This window comes from Pelobates fuscus, chromosome 8 (genome assembly GCF_036172605.1).
Source record: "Pelobates fuscus isolate aPelFus1 chromosome 8, aPelFus1.pri, whole genome shotgun sequence".
NCBI lineage: Eukaryota > Metazoa > Chordata > Amphibia > Anura > Pelobatidae > Pelobates > Pelobates fuscus.
The window spans coordinates 55,194,901-55,217,218 of NC_086324.1; the positions used below are offsets into that span (position 1 = coordinate 55,194,901).

The window sequence follows — 22,318 nt, forward strand, 5'->3', positions numbered from 1 at the left end:
CTAAGATGGGCTAACCCATTATGGGAGAACGATAACCCGTTGGTATACAATTATACTGCTTTTGTAGCTGCTTTTAGAAGAACTTTTGACCCCCCTGGTAGAAAGGTCAATGCAGCCAGATTACTGTTGCGCCTGAGACAGGAGAACCGAACATTAGTGGATTATGCACTAGAGTTCAGGTCTCTGGCGTCAGAAGTTAAGTGGAATGAACAGGCTTATATGGATGTATTCTTGAACGGGTTATCAGATGTTATCCTTGACGAAATTGCTACTAGGGAGCTACCAGAGAATTTAGAGGACTTAATTTCGTTCATTTCTCGTATTGATGAACGTATAAGAGAAAGACAGAACACTCGAGAGAGGAACCTAAGACCTGCCTTTAAATTAGCACCCGCATTTCTAAGTCCTGAGTCCAATACCTCACTAATTCCTGAACCTATGCAGATAGGCAATACTCATCTCTCAGAAGAGGAGAGACTGTACAGGAGAAGGGAGGGATTGTGTATGTATTGTGGAGTCAGAGGTCATTTACGCCTGAATTGTCCTGTTCGCTCGGGAAACGCCCGCACCTAAGTTTCTCTAGAGGACAGGCCTTGGGTGTTTCTATTTTGTCCTCTACGCATAATTACAAAAATCACAGGCTTTTACTACCAGTTTCTTTAACATGGAGGAGGGAAGTACTTAAGACCGTGGCATTGATAGATTCCGGCGCTGCTGAGAATTTTATCGATCAAGCCTTTGCCACTAAGCACACTATTCCTTCCCAGTTAAGAGAGACCCCCTTGGCCGTTGAGGCCATTGATGGTAGACCACTACTCGAGCCTGTTATTACTCGTGAGACTATATCCATGAGCCTGTCTGTTGGTATCTTACACGAGGAGAGTATATCTCTTATGCTTATTTCGTCCCCTTCCGTTCCCATAGTCCTGGGGTATCCATGGTTAAAGAGACATAACCCTACTATCGATTGGGAGTTAGGGGAGATACTCTCGTGGGGTCAGGGTTGTCAGGAGAGGTGTTTACAGAAGGTATCCCCTTTGGCTGTAATTTACACACCTGACACTACTACCCAGCCTAAAGAGAGACAGATACCTTCTTTGTACATGGACTTAAAGGCAGTATTCGATAAAAAGAACGCTGATACTCTACCTCCACACAGGTCCTTTGATTGTAAAATTAACCTATTACCTGGTACCATGCCTCCTAGGGGCAATGTATACCCTCTATCCACTAAAGAGAATGCTGTTTTAGAGGAGTATATTCAGGAGAATTTAGACAAGGGATTTATCAGGAGATCCTCATCTCCTGCCGGGGCTGGGTTCTTTTTTGTTAAGAAGAAGGATGGGTCACTCAGACCTTGTATCGATTATCGAGGGTTGAATAAAATAACCATCAGGAATGCCTATCCTATCCCCTTGATTACAGAACTCTTTGATCGGTTAAAGGGATCTAAGATTTTCACCAAGTTGGACCTCAGAGGGGCGTACAACTTGGTGAGAATTCAGCAAGGCCATGAGTGGAAGACAGCGTTTAATACCCGCTATGGTCATTATGAGTATACGGTCATGCCTTTTGGTCTCTGTAACGCACCTGCAGTTTTCCAAGATTTGATTAACGAAGTTCTTAGGGAATTTCAACATGATTGTGTTATTGTCTACCTGGATGACATACTCATACACTCTAAAGAGATTGAGACCCACCATCGACAAGTCAGACAGGTATTACACAAACTTTTACAACATGGTTTGTACTGTAAACTTGAGAAATGCAGTTTTGACCAGACCCAGATAGACTTTCTTGGATACGTGATTTCTGGGGAGGGCTTTAAGATGGATCCTGACAAACTCCAGTCTATTTTAGATTGGCCATTGCCTCAGGGACTCAAAGCCATTCAGAGATTTATTGGCTTCTCTAATTATTATAGACGCTTCATTAAGGGCTACTCGTCTATTATTGCGCCCATCACCAATATGACCAAACAAGGGGCGGATACTAAGACATGGTCTACTGATGCTCTAGCTGCTTTCAAGAGTCTCAAAGAACTTTTTGCTTCTGCTCCAATACTAGTCCATCCGGATACGACCTTACCGTTCCTACTCGAGGTCGATGCCTCTGAGACAGGGGTAGGGGCGGTTCTGTCACAAAGATTGGGGGTAGATAAACCATTGCACCCATGTGGTTTTTTTTCTAAGAAACTTTCGGGCCCTGAGAGCAGATATGACATCGGCGACAGAGAACTCTTAGCAGTCATTAAAGCCTTAAAGGAATGGAGACATTTATTAGAGGGAACCTTACACCCTATTACTATCCTGACGGACCACAAGAACTTGTCCTACATTGGGGAGGCTAAGCGCCTGTCCTCTAGGCAGGCTCGTTGGTCCTTATTCCTGACTCACTTCAACTATGTGCTGACTTATAGACCTGGTTCAAAAAATTCTAAAGCCGATGCCTTATCTCGCCAGTATGAACCTTCTACTGTACCTGAGCCGGTCCTTTCCTCTATAGTTCCGAAATGCAATATTGTTGCTAATACGAATCTCAGGATTCATTCTCCGTTACTGGCCGAGATCGTTAAGCTACAACATTTAGCACCTAGACAGACTCCTGTGGGTCGACATTTCGTTCCTCCTGCTCTTCAACTGGAACTGTTGCAGTGTTTCCATAACAGCAAGATGGCGGGACATCCTGGTATTCGCAAGACTTTTGCGTTGATCTCTAAGGATTTCTGGTGGCCTGCTTTACGTAGGGATACTAAAGATTTCATCGCTGCATGTGAGGTTTGTACTAAGACCAAACAACCTCATACGCTTCCTTGTGGATTCCTGCACCCCTTAGAAGTTCCAGAGAAGCCGTGGTCCTGCTTGGCCATGGACTTTATTGTCGATCTACCTATCTCTAAAAAACAGACTGTTATCCTCACCGTGGTTGACAGATTCACTAAGATGGCACACTTCATTCCTCTGCCTAAACTTCCATCTTCTCCCGAATTGGCCGAGATATTCGCTAGGGAGATTTTTCGCCTACATGGGATACCCTCTCAAATTGTGTCTGACAGAGGTTCCCAATTTGTTTCCCGTTTTTGGAGGTCCTTCTGTTCGCAACTTGGTATCAAATTGAACTTTTCTTCTGCCTATCACCCTCAGTCTAATGGAGCTGCTGAACGTACCAACCAGAAAATTGAACAATATTTGCGATGTTTTGTTTCCGAACACCAGGATGATTGGGTCGGTTTGATTCCTTGGGCAGAGTTTGCACACAACAATCTCGTTTGCGATTCTACTCATTCAAGCCCCTTCTTCATGAATTATGGCTTTCACCCGTCTATTCTTCCTTCGGCTTCTCCTTCCCAGGGGGTGCCGTCGGTTGATGTTCATGTTGCTAATTTGAGGAAGTTGTGGGATCAAACTCGGCAAATCCTTACGCACAATTCTATGCTGGTTAAGAAACATGCTGATAAACGTAGAAGGGCGGCTCCGCTCTTTGTTCCGGGTGATAGGGTATGGTTGAGCACGAGGAACATCCGTTTAAAGGTGCCCTCCATGAAGTTCGCTCCCCGTTATATTGGACCTTACAGGGTGTTGTCTCGTATCAATCCAGTTGCGTATCGTCTAGCTCTTCCTGATACCTTACGCATCCCTAACTCGTTTCATGTGTCGTTGCTGAAACCTCTTATTTGTAACAGGTTCTCCTCCACAACAGCCCCTCCTTGTCCTGTTCAGGTGGAGGGTCAGGAGGAGTATGAGGTTAACTCTATTATTGATTCTCGTATCTCCCGGGGGAAAGTACAATATCTGGTCGATTGGAAGGGATACGGTCCTGAGGAGAGGAGTTGGGTACCTCAGGAGGATGTTCATGCTCCTCGTCTCCGCAGGGCGTATCACTCTCGCTTTCCATCTCGTCCCGGTTCTTTCCGCCCGGTGGGCGTATCTGAGGGGGGGGGTACTGTCAGGGTACCTGAAGTCTCTACCTCCGAGAGAGGTAGAGACTTAGACGTTCATCCGTCCGGACGCCATGTTTCCTCTGTTCCTCGCGGTCGACCCGGTCACACAAACGCCGGCCGCGAGGGAGTCTCTTCCTTTTGTAGCATGGTGCCCGGAGGCCGACGTCATCACGCCAATCCGGAACGACCTGTCACTCAGTCCGAGACAGACTAATCAGGTTTCGTCGGAGGCGTGTCTATCCTCTCTAGCCAGGGTATTTAAACATACTTCGCCCTGTTGCTCATTGCCCTGTCGTGGTTCTAGCCTGTCTAGTCACACAGTGCTCTGGTGTTTCTCAGTTATCCTTTTGGTTTCGACCCGGCTTGTTTCCTTACTCTGTTTACCTCCGTTATCCTTGACCCGGCTTGTTCCTCGCTTACCTGTCTTCTCGTTCCCTCGACCTCGGCTTGTCTCTGACCATTCTCTATACTCTCTGTACGTTAGCCCGGCCATTCTAAGGACCGGTATACGTACCCTGTACCTGTTTGTACTTTGCGTGTTGGATCCCTGTCCCGATCCTGACAACACATATATTTTAAATAAACATATAACATTAATGTACAATACAGTACTCGCTTCCTTCTTCTTATAACTATTACAATGTTTCATTCCAGTTTAATCCATCAACAGAGTCCATACATTCTGATTGTTTTGATATTGCTTAGAGCAGTGAACACTGTTCGAATCTTGGTCAGCCACCTCACCAGTAAGTGTCCCTGGCAAGACACCTAATGATTTATGTCTGTCTTGCTCAAATTCTCATAGATTGTAAGCTCGTGTGAGCATGGCCTGCATCACCTCTAAATATCCCCTTTCTATAATTGTAAAGCGCTGCAAAATATGTTGATGCTAAATAAATGCTAATAATAATAATTTGTAGAATTTGTTGAATTTAGATATTCCTTTCATGGACCAACACTTTGTGACAACCTACCCAGAAGATCTGCGGTTAATTCTTCCATATTATAGACAAAGTGAATTTCCCTTAACAGTATTCTGAAATCAGACATCAAATTCTTCCACCAGCAGGTTATGAATAGGCATATGGGCAATGCAAAATGTTATGGTACAGTTTCCACGCTGAACATGGAAGTCAAGGAATGGATAGAACTGCATTTAAAAGAGACATGTTAACAGGGCCTCCCTTGGGCTCATCACAGGCCCCGTTTCCCCCCCTGTGGGCCGGTGGGGGTTATCCCGGCCCCCCCACCGGGGAGGCAGGGCACACTCTAGGGAGCTGGACAACGGCGAGACCAGTCTGGGCCCGCATGGCACAAGCTAAGATGGCCACCGCATAAACTACACGACGGAGCAGAGCGACCGCAGTACCTGAGAGCTGGCTGCATGCCCCCCAGGAGGTCAGTGTGAACGACAGCAATAGCAGAAATCTCCCAAACTGACACTGGGGGGAGCAGCTGGAGAGTGACCAAGCAACACATGAGCGAACCGCAGCAGCCCCCTCACGGGACCCCTACCCACAAGATACCGGTAAGAGACTTCTGCCTCCGGTCACTGTTCGCATGAGCGGATCAGCGGGGACCATTGCAGGACCATGATCCAGCATTTCATTTGAGGCTGGAGCAGGGGGACACTCACGAGAGAGCATAATGCTAGCTGAGGACGAACACCCCAGCAACCGGCAAACCCCGCAGAGATGCACAGCACATGGTACTGACCCATGGATCCAACGCAGCTCTGGGAGTGAACTCCTGTGTGATCCCGGCTCCTTGCATGTCTAGATAGCCCTTGTACTAGCAAGCATCTGCCTTCCTGGAGGGCCTTATTCAGCGAATATCACTAGAATATCACTAGAAATATTAAGCCTAGTTACTGATGTTGTATGTATCTCCCAGCCAGCATTCGCACAACGCAACGATGATTGAGATGCTTAGGGCAATATTGAGGTTTATTAGCTAGTAAGAAACTACTGTTAATCTATGTGTATTAACTTGTTAAAACACAAAACTTTATAATCATAAGCACAACTAATATGATGAGCGACTCTACCCTAGCATGTCTAACAGTGTAGGCGAACTGTTTACTGCATCACATATACTGCATTACCTGTACTATCTATATTGAAACTAACATAGTATACACATGAACCAACCCTGCATAACATATATACTTACGCTTTAATCGATGCCTTAACTAATTAATGCTACTATCACATTACTGTTATGTTTTTTAAGCCTGATAAAACATAAAAAATTGTGCCAGTTAATCATACACCCCGCATGTTAAAACGTGGGAAAAGCCTGAGGATTGCTGTTGGGGCACCTCAAGCTTGTCTGTATCATGCATGTGCACTACAAAAAAAAAGAATAAAAAAAAAAAGAGAGAGAGACATGTTAGGAAAAACTGAATCAAGCGGCTAAGGAACATAAAGATTTCTCCGCACAATGAAGCTACTTTATTGTACTCCCACCACATGTAGTAATATGTGCCTTAAATCCTGAAAAGAGACCTGGGTAAACGTGGCTCAAACTGACTGAATCTAAGTACCACCTTGAAACACACTCCTATCCACTTTCTTTAATAGTGGTATAAATGGAACAAAAGTAGCAATTTTCAAAGATTTTACTACTGTTTCTTTGTTAAATACCTTACCTTAGATCCCTCTCCAAGAGTGTCGAAAAAGCCAATTTGCCCTGTAAGATGGAGTTCTTGAGCATACCTTGTACTCTAGAGATTGCACCTTTTATCAGTATTCTGATATTTGTACATCCGCTTGAAAGGTGTTAGGTTTCATTTTCCACTAGATGCTAGGATACTACACCAGTATTCAATGACAGCAATAAGGTTGCCATGGTAGGGCATTCATATTTATCTTTACAGCCATCGACTGTGGGTTTTTACCAATGTTGTTCAACATATCCAATCATTATCAGGGGTGACAGAACCACCAGGTAAATTCCTTGGGATCCCGCTTACAGTACCCATGGAGGCGGCAGAACTGTAGACTAAAACATGCGCAGGCACAAAACTGTACTCCCAGGTACACATACACATGAAGAATCTAATTCATATACACTGCTACACAATTCCATACACAAATTTACAGCTCCACAATTAGATAGACACAGTTAAACTAAGCTACACACTACTATACATGGCTGGGGCCGCATTAAAGGATTGAGTGGGTCAGAAATTTGAGACACCTGCTCCAAATTATTTAGCAGGAAAAAGCACAATTAGCCTTTGTTTAAGGAGTAAATATTTTTAGAATCTTCTGATATATTAGTGAATGAGCCAACATTTCACTCAGTCCTTTTCAAAGATTCAATGATCAATGAGCAAACCTGTGTACATAGTAGGATATATGTTGAAACCTTACACTGTTGGTGAAGTCTGCAGACAAGCTATGAGGGAACATTGTTTTGCTGTCCCAAGTGAAATCAATTGGATATTTAAATGTGTTTGCACATTGAAGATGAGCTTTGCCACCTGGATTGACCAAGCAATTAACTAAACCTAAAAAAAAAAGTATTTCTTAATTTCTAATACTTTTCCAAACATATCCCAACACATGCCATTTATGCCAACTAGATGTCAAATAAAGTAAGTGAACCTTTTTCTTACCAGATATCTAGGTCCGAGGAATAATCTGTGGCACCCAGAAGCACATCCGGTGGACGGTACCAAAGAGTCACCACTTCTGAAGAATATGTCTGACTTGGAATGGATTTGGCTCTGGCTAGACCTGAGTGAAAAACACAAAAACACAAATGATCCAATTTTAGATAATGATTGGTCATCAATTCAATGGGGAATATTAATCTCTTAGTTGTGTTATAAGGAACAAGCACAGGAAACTATTATGCACTGGCACCAGTCTATCAGTTAAATTATACAAGAGTAAATCACATATTTCTGATGGAACATATTGAGCTTTACAAGAATGCACCTCTCTGTCTGGTGGTTATATCTCAGACTTGGGAATTTTTGGATGAATGTTTGTTGGCTTGGCCTTCCAGATATTTTCTAAACCAACAACCTTGGATTAGTAGACTGTCCTACTACACAAACAATTGGATCTTTTTACAGGCTTTGAACTCTGCGTACAGACAAGCTGATTGCTTTAGTCATGAAATGGACAAATTGCTTTGTAAGATCTGGGACCTCTGGATTTAGGATGCAAGACATCTGCAAATCTGTTTAAAGCAATAAGTACAACATAATAATTATCACACAACAAAAACTAATGTAAAAGGGAAATAAAAGAAAAATCCTTAATAAGGAAAAAGGGAAAGCATGTACATGAAATCCAACGTGAGTATGTGGTGTCTGGGAATAGAGTCAAAATATGTCACTTATAGTAACACTCCATCTCAATGTATTTGTTATGGTACTTAGAGGTCTCGGGCGCCATCTTACCAAAAGGGCTCAAACCATTTACAAACTGTTCAACACAAATCTGCTACAGATGGTTTATTCCTGGCCCCTCTGCCTTCTCCTCTGGCTACCTCACTGAGCACTTATAATAGGCTTAGAGTGCATGCCGACGCGCCATTTGTGCCCTACGCATCTATATTAACATGTAGTAAACCTTGCCTATTCCATTACTGACTTGGGAAATTAAATGAGAAAGTCTAGATTTTTCATTCTTGCAGCTAGCTGGATAATCTGACTATTGTGATTTAACTGATAGAGAGAACAGGTCAGAAATATTTAAACATAGTGCATGAAGCACAACTACTGCTTAAAGAAAAACTTTAGGGATAGGAACACAAAATGTATTCCTGATCCTATAGTGTTAAAAACACAATCCAGCCCCCGTGTCCCCCGTTACCTCCCTAAATATAGTAAAATCCTACCTTTATTCCAGCATTCTAGTGCTGGCTCTGCCCCTGATCTGTCTCCTTGGCTGACATCATCAGAAGTGATTCTCTGAGCCAATCACAATGCTTTCCCATAACACACTGTGCAGTACTGCCCCAGGAGCATCTCTAGTAGCCATCTGAGGAGTGGCCAATGGAGATATCCCTAGGATGTAATGTAAACACTGCCTTTTCTCTGAAAAGACAGTGTTTACTGTAAAATGTCTGAAGGGACTGATTATACTCACAAGAACAAATACAATAAGCTGTAGTTGTTCTGGTGACTATAGTGTCCCTTTAACCCCTTAAGGACACATGACATGTGTGACATGTCATGATTCCCTTTTATTCTAGAAGTTTGGTCCTTAAGGGGTTAAATAAATACTGTAAGCAGTGATGTATCTATCACAAGGCAAACAAGACATTTGCCTTGGGCGGCACTTTGCAGGAGGACGGCAAAAAAAGCGCCCCCAAACGCCCAGGCAGCTCCCTTGTTTGCCTTGTGTCCTGGGGGACTCAAGAGCTAGCCACTTTTGAGGCTCTCTGAGGCGGGCAGCGAGGGAGCATGCTCACCTGAGCTCTTCCTGCTCAGCTTCCTCACGCGCCACTTAATGAAGCCGGGAGCCGGAATATAACGTCACTCTGGCTCCCAGCATCACTAAGCTGCTCGCGTGGGAACTGAGCCGGGAAAAACAGAGCTCCCTCGTCGCCTACTCAGCTTGTCCGCCCCCTGCCTACCCACCCAGCATTCCCACTGGACCACAGGTAAGTAATCCACTCCAGCTCTCCCAGGGAGGCTGGGTGGATTAAAATTTAAAAAATAATATTAATTTGTGAGTGTTGGGGGAAATGTGTGTGTGTATCTGTGAGTGAATGCGTGTGTGTGTGTCTAAGTGTATGTGTGTCTGTAAGTGTGTATGTCTGCAAGTGTGTATGTCTGCAAGTGTGTATGTCTGCAAGTGTGTGTGTCTAAGTGAATGTGTGTGTGTGTTTCTGTGAGTGAGTGTGTATGTGTCGGTTATTGAGTGTGTATGTGTCTGTCAGTGAGTGCGTGCGTCTGTCAGTGAGTGCGTGCGTCTGTCAGTGAGTGCGTGCGTCTGTCAGTGAGTGCGTCTTTCAGTGCGTGCGTCTGTCAGAGTGTGCATCTGTCAGTGTGTGCATCTGTCAGTGTGTGCATCTGTCAGTGAGAGTGAGTCTGTCAGTGTGTGTCCGAGTAATAGTGTGTGTCTGTCTATCAGTTTGTCAAATCAGTGAGTGTGTGTGTGTCATTGTTTGTCAGTGTATATAAGAGTGTGTGTCTGTCAATGAGTGTATGCATCTATCAGTGAGTGTGTGCGTCTGTCAGTGAGTGAGCGTCTGTCAGTCAAAGTGTGGCCTTGACAGGAAGGGTGGGGAAAATTTAAATTAGGGGGGGTGCCTGAGCACCGTCCTGCCTAGGGCAGCACAAATCCAAAATACACCACTGACTGTAAGATCAAAAGACATTCCTATGCAGCCTTATAGCTTGTACGAGATGCATTATCCAGACTGATCACATGGACTCCAGCACTGGAGGGGTGAAGCCTGTCATTGTTTTTTGGCCAGTTCCTTGTGACCTTAATTGAGTACCATAGATCATTTTTAGTACAGTATATCATTTTTTGACATGCTTTATTGATCAGACTGCATTAAAGGAACGCTATATCTATAGGAATGTATCCCTAACACTATAGTGTCTTAGTCACAGTTTAGGTGACCAGCACCCCCCAAGTGTTAAAAGAGAGCGCACAGCCTTTTATCCCAGACTGCGCTGCTCTCTCCAGAGTCTCACTGCCTCTTTGACTGCAATCCCTGCAGTCATGCAATCCAATGCTTTTTACTTGGGTATTTTGAAGGAAACGCCTCTAGTGGTAGTCAGAGTGACAGCCTCTAGAGGTATTTAAACCCTTCAATGTAAACCCTGCAGAACGGCAATGTTTTTACTTGGAGAGTTAAAACTACGGGGACATGGCACGCAGTCTGCTTCATTGAGATGAAGTGGTCTGATTGCCTATAGTGTCCCTATAACATACATTTTACTTGATTAAAGGGTAACTGTGCCTATCACGTTATTTCAACAGACAGATCATGTTTTCAAATCTGGCACTGCACAGTGGGCGACAATATCCATGTATTATTCTCTGCAATCTACTGTTTGAGAGGAGACGTGGAGAAAAAAAATAAAACCGCCTGGTACCTCTACTGGCGTATTAGTATTGGGGGAGAAGCTGAATTAATGGTGACATGAGCAATTAGCAACTACTGCCTGGCAAATACCTCCCATCAATGTAGGGAAGAGCAGGACATATATGTCTCTGTGCCACAATAAAATTGATTGTATCCTAAACCCATTAGTAACCTTAACCCTAGCTCTAATATAAAACAACAACATTATATACAAAAAATACAAATACAGGCACATAGGGTACTACTGATAAGATAACTGGTTTGGATGCGTATATGATTGCACTCACGAAATATAAAAGAAGTGCAAAGCATGCCTCCCTTCAAAGTAAATCCCAATTCTGCTATACAGGAACAGAAGGAAAATAAACCATAGTGTGTACCATTTAAAATGGTTAAAAATGGTTAAGAATATTAAAATGAATTTTAATACTCTTATCTTGTGAGTGTAATATTATTAAAGTGACTTTTTTTTTTTAAATGTTGCACACTGTGTTTTGTTTTTTTCTTTCTATTTTTGCACAAGGAATATTCCTGTATTGAAGAAATAGGATAACCTTTGAAGGGAGACACACTTTTAACTTTTTCTATAATTTGTGACTGAATTCATATACACATTCGAAGTCAAACCAGTTACTGTATATACTCGAGTATAAGTCGAGGTTTTTCGGCACATTTTTTGTGCTGAAAAACCCCAACTCGACTTATACTCGAGTCACTGTCTGTATTATGGCAACTTACATTGCCATAATACAGACAAGGGGCTGTTGGGAGCTGGCAGGAAGCGTTTACTTACCTTTCCTGCAGCTCCTGTCAGCTCCCTTCTCTCACGTCCGGTCAGCTCCCTCTGCAAGTCTCGCGAGAGCCGCAGGGTCAGAGCGTTGCCACGGGTCACCGTGGCAACGCTCCGCGCGGCCGCGTGACTTACACTGGGACTTGACAGGGGAGCTGACCTCACCGTCGCGGAGGAGAAGGGAGCTGCAGGAAAGGTAAGTAAACGCTTCCTGCCAGCCCCCTCCTACACAGCCCATCCACTGGACCACCAGGGAGTGAGAGCCCCCCTCCCTGCCATGTATCAAGCAGGGAGAGGGGACGAAAAAAAATAAAATGTAAATAATAAAATATAATAATAATAAAAAAAATATTACTAATAAAACAAAAAAATTATAATAATAATAATTAAAAAATTATAAAAATGCCCACCCCGCCCACCAAGGCTCTGCATCTCATACACACACACTGCACTCATACACACACACACACTGCATTAATTATATACACACACTGTAAATAAACAATTTAATATAATTTTTTTAGGATCTAATTTTATTTAGAAATTTACCAGTAGCTGCTGCATTTCCCACCGTAGTCTTATACTCGAGTCAATAAGTTTTCCCAGTTTTTTGGGGTAAAATTAGGGGACTCGGCTTATATTCGGGTCGGCTTATACTCGAGTATCTTAATAACGGGGAAAAAAAAGAGTAGAAAAAAAAAAGGAAATAAAAAATTGGAAAATAAACCTTGGAGTTACATGACGACATATCTACTAACCGTTCCTCAACACTGCAGTCCTCCTTAGTTATATTAATTTTCTATTGTTTATCTATGTTTAGTTGTATAACTATTTAATTGCTTTAAATAAGGGAAATACTGTGATGACGCGCATATACACGCTGTACAACTATGTATTAATTTCTATTATTATTTTTTGTAATTAATGCATCATATGCTAACTGCCGGCAATGGCTTCTGTAATTGTACTAAAAAAAATAAAAAGAAAAGATATCTAAAAAAAAACAAAAAACAAACAGTTATCTTATCACTATTACGGGCCTTTGTGCCTGTATTTGTATTTTTTTTTTTTTTTTAAAGAGTGTTTATATTATTGACATTTATATAGTGCCAACTTATTCTGCAATGCTTTACAATATTATAAAGGGGGACATTTAACAATTAATGAGCCAATTATAAAATGTTACATGTACAATAGGCTGAAGATGATTACAACAAGTTTACAATCTAGATCTTTTTGTTTTATATTCAAGTATTGAAGATTTGGAGGAATCTTATACACTCTACATTTGTTTAGGATTTACAAAGTAATTACCTTTTTTGTTTATTTTTTTTTACTGGTGTTGTATAAGGTGGTTACTTTAGCCTGTTCTTAACCCTACCTCTAACCCTAATATAAAGAATACAAAAGAGCATTAAAGGAAAATAATGCTATACTGACATCCTGGAGGCATTCATAATCCATTTAACTTTCAGTCTTATGGTTAATTAGAATTGTTATCATTTATAGAGTGCCAACATAGCTAGCAATGCACTTTACAATTATAAAATGGGGATATATGACAACAAGTAATCTACAGCCAGAATATACAGGAGACAAGACTAAAATGTCACCATTAGGTATCCTCTCTCCAAGGGAGGGATGGCAAGTTTTGGTATTGTGAGGCTCCAGCCCACAATCTCTGAATGCTAGTGGCCCAGGGAGAAATTGCCCCCTTGACTCCTTTGCCAGCCCTCCCAACCTATCTCCGATATCATTATAAAATATCTATAATTCCCAACGGTATTTCTAGTAGCCAATGTGTTCTAGGAACCATACACCCAGCAGAAACCAACATTACTACTGTATTTTTAAAAACGTACTGTGTGCCAAAATTATACATTTTAAAAGTCTAGAGCTGCTGTCTTTTCATTTAAGTACAATTAGCTAAACATATTGGCTATTTTTTTACCAGGTCAACTTTATATACATTGAAACAATAGAAGTTACTTTGTGTAAGAGCTTCAAAAAGACCAAGGTGACACCCAAGCAGCTTAATTCTGTCAATTTTAAGAACATGACTTAGACAGGAAAGACTAGATACTATCTACACATACATATACTAAAATGAAAAAAGTGAACTCAAAGTGAATTTCAAATTTAAGGCCCAAATAGCTAAACTGAAAGCAGAGCTGACTTAAAGAATGTTTCCAGATCAGCTAATTTGACCTTAAATTCTCACTTTAGTGAAGAACCCTGTTAGAATCTACTAACTAAGGAATTGATCATTTTAGGTCAAAGTGGCTGAATCTGTGACATCTGCCCATTTAGCTCTTTTTCCAATCTGATTTATCAAGGCCTAAAATGTATGATATCTTTGGTAATTCTCTATATTCCTGGTTTAGTGAGCACACCCTATGTGAAAGTATCAAAGTGTGCTAGAGAATTATTTACATGACATAACACATTGAATGCTCTTGTATACCAGAGGAATCCTAAACTGGGCCTTCAGGTGATTTCCTAATGAAAATAACTCGGGCTGTAAAATGTAAACAGCATAGCTAAGCTTTGTTTCTTTCTGCACCCGAGGCATAAACATGAGGACTCATATTATTACCTTTCTATTTAGCATTCTGCTTCTACTGTGCTAGATTGAATTATTCTTACATGGCCACTTAATTATTTACAAACCTGCTTTCACTGATTGAGTCACCTCTCTGTAGACATCTATTGTCACCATATGAAGCTGATCGCTTGGTGATATACGCCTAATTACTGTTCACAACATCATTCTCAACCCATCTGCCAGGAAATATTTACTGCTGAAAAATAAGAGTACCTTAAAAAAAACAACTGAAATTAAAGGGACACTGTAGTCACCAGAACCACTACAGCCTAATGTTGTGGTTGTGAGGTCCATAGTCTGTCTTTGCAGGCTTTTCAAAGTAAACGCTGCCTTTTCGGACATAATAGTGTTTACATTGGTGCCTGGTAACACCTCTACTGGCAGTCACTCAGACAGCCACTAGAGGTGCTTCCTAGTCCAACTCAATGCATAGCTATGAGGAGATATCGATTGGCATAGCACGGCGTTTTGCACTGGAAAGCACTGGATTGGCTGAGATCATCAAGGTTGCCATGGAAGCGGGACCAGTCACGGTGAGACTAGTGCGGCGTGAGATAAAATGTGAATTTAAACACCTTTTTACTGCACAGAGAGGGGCTGGATAATTAAATGGCTATTTTAAAATGATGGTGTTAGTAATACATAAGAAGCACTTACCCTGTATTTAAAGGATGGGTTGCAGAGGTAAATTGGGCATGACCCACTACATACAAATTGAGAGAGAACTAATGAGGTTAGATTCCTACCTAAGTCAAGGCGGAATCCAGCCCCACTGGAATTACCTCTAATTAGAAATCATTATAGGGTAATAACCTTTATTGTAAAAAAGCCAATACAAACAGTAGAATAAACACACAAAAGTGGATGTGCACACTATAGTGAAATAATCACAGAAAGTGCCAATTCAAGAGTTAAAAAGGAATGGGCACCTAGTGGAGGTCTGTAGGGCTAATAAGTATATGTAAGTAGATAGTAAATTACTGATTGGACTCTAGAGGAAATAACAATATATATATTTTAGGGCGGTAGCTCTATATTGTTATTTCCTCTAGAGTCCAATTAATAATTTACTATTTAATTACATATACGTATTAGCCCTACAGACCACCACTAGGTGCCCATTCCTTTTTAACTCTCAAATTAACACTTTCTGTGATTATTTCACTATAGTGTGCACATCCACTTTTGTGTGTTTATTCTACTGTGTGTATTGGCTTTTTTACAATAAAGGTTATTACCCTATAATGATTTCTAATTAGAGGTAATTCCAGTGGGGCTTGATTCCGCCTTGATTTAGGTAGGAATCTAACCTCATTAGTTCTCTCTCAATTTGTTAAGAATACATGTCTGTGTTCCTGGCACTATAGTGTTCCTTTAATTGACCAAAAATGCTAGTGGTTTACGCTTTGGCAAGCAGAAAAATAACAGATCTGGAAAAAAAAATCTTTGTAGTTAGTTTGGTCTAAAATTAGCTATTTTTTTACAGTTGTCAATGCTTCCTGGTTTATTGAGTAACCCTACTCATCTTTCCTGTTTTGTTATTTTCTTTTACCATAGCTAATATATCCAGTTCATACTGTATTTAAAGTGGTATCCAAAATAGTTTGTAACTATTTTTGGGGAGATATTGGAAAATAAAAAACAATAAATTGATCTAACAAATACACATTACATAAATTAGCATGATATATCAATGGAGTTCCATTTGTATATTTAAAAGAATACATTTGTTTATCTGATAACTCTTTGCTCTGTTATATTATGCAAAGCTTCTCACTTCTTTCCATTCATTAACCTTCACACCAGGGTCTCCTGGCAATCTTTGTCTGAGAAGTTGTGGCTTTCCGCGCTCCATTATGTAATGAGAAGAGAGGCCCCTTGGCATGCTGGGTGAGCACACTTCTTTGTGCCAGGAATTTCAATGCAAACCGAGTTTTGGAGAAAAACAGCTACTGACTCTTCACCAACTGCCAAGGGACTCTGTTCCTGGTGTCAAAAGATGAACAATGGGACGCAGACTTGGAATTTCAAAGTAAACTCTAGTAATCTGTTATACGTGTAGTTACAGCTCAACAAAAAAAAGTAGCACTATTGAATGAAGATAATTGTTCATGGTTTTATAGTCCTTTGAATTGGTAATTGAAATTAAACAACCATATCGTTTAGCAAACACGTGTAGACTTAAGACTGGCAAAGCATCTTGGGAGTTATAGTCCTCCAAACCTGGGCCCAGGAGATGTTTACTGTATATTGCATTGCAGTTTAAGCAGAACATTAAGAATTGATGAGTAAAGGGAATCACATGCATAATAGACGAAAATTATAGCTATGTTGTTAGTGTCAGAAATATATAGGGATCCAAAACCCAGAGTGTAGTAGAATAGTAACGTGTACCGGACCTTAGAATCCCCGGGCTAACGTCACAAGGACAGAGAGTATTCAGGAACAAGCAGAGGTCAGGGGAGCCAGAAATCAGGAGCAGTAAGAGTTCGAAAGCAGAGTCACAGGAGTATAGAAGGTAGAATAGTCAAACGTAGCCAAAGTCAGAACCAAGAGCTTAAAGGGACACTATAGTCACCAGTGCAACTACATGTATTCCTGACCCTATAATGTTAACACGACCATCTAGCCCCCCTGGGCCCTCATGCCTCCATAAATATAGTAAAAATCTTAATGTATTCAAGCCAGAAGCTGTAAATCTGCATGCTATTAGACTCAGGAAAAACAAGCAGTCTGCTGACATGTGCTAGCCTGATCCAATCACAGTGCTTCTCCATAGGATTGGCTGAGACTGACAAGGAGGCAGATCAGGGGCAGAGCCAGCATGATTTAAACACAGTCCTGGCCAATCAGCATCTCCTCATAGAGATTAATTGAATCAATGAATCTCTATGAGGAAAGTTCAGTGTCTGCATGCAGTGGGAGGAGATACTGAATCACAGGATGCTCGTGCACAGCAGATCTGAGTGGATGGAGACATATTATGCCTCCATCAACTCAGAAGTCCCTCTGGTTCACTCTGAGTGACTGCAACTGGAGGTGTTCCTAGTTTTCAATGTAAACACTGTATTTTCTCAGAAAATACAGTGTTTACATGAAAAAGGCTGCAGGGAGCTATAGTTCTCACCTGAACAACCTCATTAAGCTGAAGTTGTTCAGGTGACTATAGTGTCCTTTAATACAAATATATAATGCACTATTGGGACTATACAGAACCACAACAGGGCAATGAGTCATGTCCTGAACATCCCTTATATACTGTGTTCCTTTAACCCCTTAGTGACCAGACCGTTTTTCAATTTTACCGTTAAAGACCAGGGCTGTTTTTACATTTCTGCGGTGTTTGTGTTTAGCTGTAATTTTCCTCAAACTCATTTACTGTGCCTAAATATATTATATACTGTTTTTCTCGCCATTAAATTGTCTTTCTAAAGATACCATTATTTTCATCAAATAATTTACTATAAATTTTTTTATAAAATATGATGAAAACATTTAAAAAAATACCACCTTTTCTAACTTTGACCCCCAAAATCTGTTACGCATCTACAACCGCCAAAAAACACCCATGCTAAATAGTTTCTAAATTTTGTCCTGAGTTTAGAAATACCCAATGTTAACATGTTTTTTTTGCAAGTTATAGGGCTATAAGTACAAGTACAAATGTATCAATAGTATCATTGTAACAGTGGTGTATTAAGGGGGTGGGGAGGGGTGGTCCACCCCGGGTGTCACTCACTGGGGGGGTGCCATGATGACCAGGGTCTGCTTTAGGATGTGTGAGCTGTGTGACCGACACAGCTCACACAAGCAGGCAGGCGATTTACTGCAAACCACACAGGGCCCACGTTAGGTAAGTGGGGGCAGAGCAAATTAAATATGGGGCGGGACAAAACACAGCTGGGGCGGGGCTTAACACCCGCTGCTGTTACTGCTGCTTATTAGGGGAACTTGGAAGCATTAAGAAATCATGGCCTCCCAACTTGGACTCCCAGAAGGGACTTCAGTAAGTGAGAGAGAGAGAGAGAGAGAGAGAGAGAGAGAGAGAGTGAGTGTGTGTGTGTGTGAGACTGGCTGCATGTGTGTGTGTGTGTGTGTGTGTGTATGAGTGTGTGAGTGTGACTGGCTGCATGTGTGTGTGTGTGTGTGTGTGTGACTGGTTGCATGTGTATGTGTGTGTGTGAGTTTGTGACTGGCTGCTTGTGTGTGTGTATGTGTGTGTGTGTGACTGGCTGCATGTGTGTGTGTGTGTGTGTGAGTGAGTGTGTGACTGGCTGTGTGTGAGAGTGACTGGATCCACCCCTGGTGCCAAATGCCCTAGCTACGCCACTGCATTGTAACACTGTTATCTGTCAAATCTCTGAATCATATCTCACATGTACATATTTTTTTAAAGTAGATAACCCAGGGTATTTAATATGGGATATGTCCAGTCTTTTTTAGTAGCCACTTAGTCACAAACACTGGTCAAAGTTAGCATTTATATTTGTTTGTGTATTAAAAATGCTAAAAACACTTATGAACACTAACTGTGGCCAGTATTTGTGACTTAGTGGCTACTAAAAAAGACTGAACATACCACATTTGCAATACCTTGGGTTGTCTTCTTTTGCAAATGGTATGCCATCATGGAGGTAATTCTCATTCCTGGGCTACCATATGCTCTCAAAGGCAACATAAACAAACTAGCAAATTTTAATGTGAAAATCAAGCCTTATATCGGACCCTGTAACTTTCAAAAACACTATAAAACCTGTACATAGAGGGTACTGTTATACTCAGGAGACTTCGCTGAAAACAAATATTAGTGTTTCAAAACAGTAAAACGTATCACAACAATGATATCATCAGTGAAATTGCCATTTGTGTGTGAAAAATGCAAAAAACGTCACTTTTACTGACAATATCATCGCTGTGATATGTTTTACTGTTTTGAAACACTAATATTTGTGTTCAGCGAAGTCTCCCGAGTAAAACAGTACCCCATGTACAGGTTTTACGGTGTCATGGAAAGTTACAGGGTTAAATATAATGCTAGCAAATTAAATTCTCTGGACTTTCTGCCTGGGTTATCGGGCAGGTGCCGCAAATTGTAATTAATAAAATGACTTAATTATGTAAAAATATTACATAAATATGCCCATAGAACTTAAATATATATACATATATATTTGAAGTCTACGAGTCTACGTGTATATTTATTACATTATTTATTTAATTATGTACATATACATATATATTTTGTTTTATTTTTATTTACTTATATATACATAGATATATATAATTTCATTCTAAGTGTATTTTGATATAAATATATATATATATATATACACCCTGTTCCAAATTATTATGCAAATATTTTTCTCATTTACCTAAATAATTGAAGTAAATAACAGTTAGCATAATTCTCATGTTATCAACTATTAAGAGTACAATTCTAATTTTATTGAACAACCTCCTAATGATAACAGTATATTTTTAAACATAAAAACCTTACAATGCACTGTTCCAAATTATTATGCACAGTAAGTTTCAAAACACTTTATAGGTTGTAAAGAACTGAAAATTGTTATTTGTTGTGTTTGCAGCATATTTACTGAAATCAAAAGCTATTTCAATCAAACTTATAACAACATTTCAACTTTTTAAACATTTTAACAGGTCACGTTACATTTTAACATAGGACCCCTTATTTGATAGCAGCTTCACAAGTCTTGCATCCATTGAACTTGTCAGTTTTTGGACAGTTTCTGCTTGAATTTATTTGCAAGATGTCAGAATAGCCTCCCAGAGCTGCTGTTTGGATGTAAACTGCCTCCCACCCTCATAGATCTTTTGCTTGAGGATGCTCCAAAGGTTCTCAATAGGATTGAGGTCAGGGGAGGATGGAGGCCACACCATGACTTTCTCTCCTTTTATCCCCATAGCAGCCATTGATGCAGAGGTATTCTTTGCAGCATGAGATGGTGCATTGTCATGCATGAAGATGATTTTATTACGGAAAGCATAGTTCTTCCTTCTGTACCAGGGAAGAAAGTGGTCAGTCAGAAACTCCACATACTTTGCAGAGGTCATCTTTACACCTTCGGGGACCCTAAAGGGGCCGACCAGCTCTCTTCCTATGATTCCAGGCCAAAACATGACTCCACCACCGCCTTCCTGATGTCGCAGCCTTGTTGGAACAGGGTGGCCGTCCACCAACCATCCACTACTCCATCCATCTGAACCATCCAGGGTTGCAAGGCACTCATCACTGAACAGGACTGTTTGAAAATTAGTCTTCATGTATTTTTCTGCCCAATGCAGCCGTTTCTGCTTGTGAGCATTGGTTAGTGGTGGCTGAATAGAAAGTGTATGCACAGTTGCAAGACTCTGGAGGACTCTATACCTTGATGTCCGTGGGACTCCAGAGGCACCAGCAACTTCAAATATCTGTTTGGTGCTATGTAATGGAATTCTAGCAGCTGCTCTCTTCATCCGATGCATGAATCTGGCAGAAATCTTCCTCAATGTGCCTTTATCTGCACAAACCCGTCTGTGCTCTGAATCAGCCACAAATCTCTTAGTAGTGCGATGATCACGCTTAAGTTTTTCGTGAAATATCTCATGTTTTCATACTTCGTCCAAGGCATTGAACTATTTCACTCTTTTCGGCAGCAGAGAGATCCTTTTTCTTCCCCATATTGCATGAAAATGGTGCTCTGTTTAATAATGTGGAACACCCTCCTTTAGTAGTTTTCCCTTAAATTGGGCTCACCTGGCAATCTAATTATCACAGGTGTCCGAGATTGTTTTCAGTGATCAAAAGAGCCCTGAGACACAATGCCATCCATGAGTTAAACTGAGAAACAAAATATTTAATCTTTGTGACACTTAAATAGAATTTGCATAATAATTTGGAACAGGGTGTATATATATATATATATATATATATATATATATATATATGTTGTAGAATTATTAAAACCTGCATTAAATTTCTCCATTAACTCCATCTAACTTCATTATATGACAGATTTTCCTAACAGCATTTAGAATATTAGACAGAGAATGTATTTTCTAGAAGAATATGACTAACACCGGAATTATCAAGTTCCTGTAATATGTAACAATGTATGCCATAGTTAGGTCACGAGAAACTGCACTAATGAAATGTTCATTTACTAAAAAGCCTTGAAACTAACCTCGAAGCTAAACAGTGCCAAGTACTCAAAATGGCTGGCTGCCAGATTCCCCCTCCCATCGAGCGAGCCTCGTGCTAATCAACAATGGCGCCTAAATCTTATGTCCCATCCCTGTAAGAGATGACGACAGTTCATGATGGGAGGATGCCCCACTAGCCACTTAAACCCCTAAGCCAATTACTAATATAGATGGGAGGGCATTTAACTTACCACTTAGTACTTGAGCCAATTAATAATATTGATGGGTGGACATTGACATAGCCACTTAACACCTAATCCAATTAATGATGTTTATTTGTTGTTATCTTGATATTCTATGATGATGTAATATTGCCTTTAAAAGGGTCTGCATACCCGCTTTTTAACCAGATGCCATTAAATTTCCTCGAAGTTATTTTAACCTGAACTCCGTGTGTCAGTGTGAATTTACTTCTGCGTATACGCAATTTAATCATCTCAGATTTGGACAGGAACAGATAGACATTTAAACATATTTGTTTATTCAAAATAATCTATATCAATTTGGCGCCCAACGTGGGGCACCGGGCTATGGCCTCTGGCCGGTAAGCCGTCCTATGAAGACGCTGCTGGACGGAGGAATCCTGGGGGAAGGAAAGGAGACTGATCACCTCTGAATACACGGTTGAGTCTGCAGCATCCCGGTATGTTCCAGCCCCTTCGATTGACCCGTCCCAGTGTCTGTGACTGCTACCGGGAGGACTGCTACCTGTTTA

At 40.9% G+C, this 22,318-nt stretch overlaps 1 protein-coding gene across 2 annotated transcripts in view; it reads right to left on the reverse strand.

Moving 5' to 3' along the window:
* The window catches only part of CDK15 (cyclin dependent kinase 15), a 220,531-nt gene that overhangs the window by 97,556 nt on the left and 100,657 nt on the right, over positions 1–22,318 (reverse strand). For both annotated transcript variants that reach the window (XM_063428701.1, XM_063428700.1), the window contains one exon: positions 7,563–7,683. In XM_063428701.1, coding sequence (XP_063284771.1) covers positions 7,563–7,683 — 121 coding nt within the window. The remainder of the gene's footprint in view (positions 1–7,562; positions 7,684–22,318) is intronic.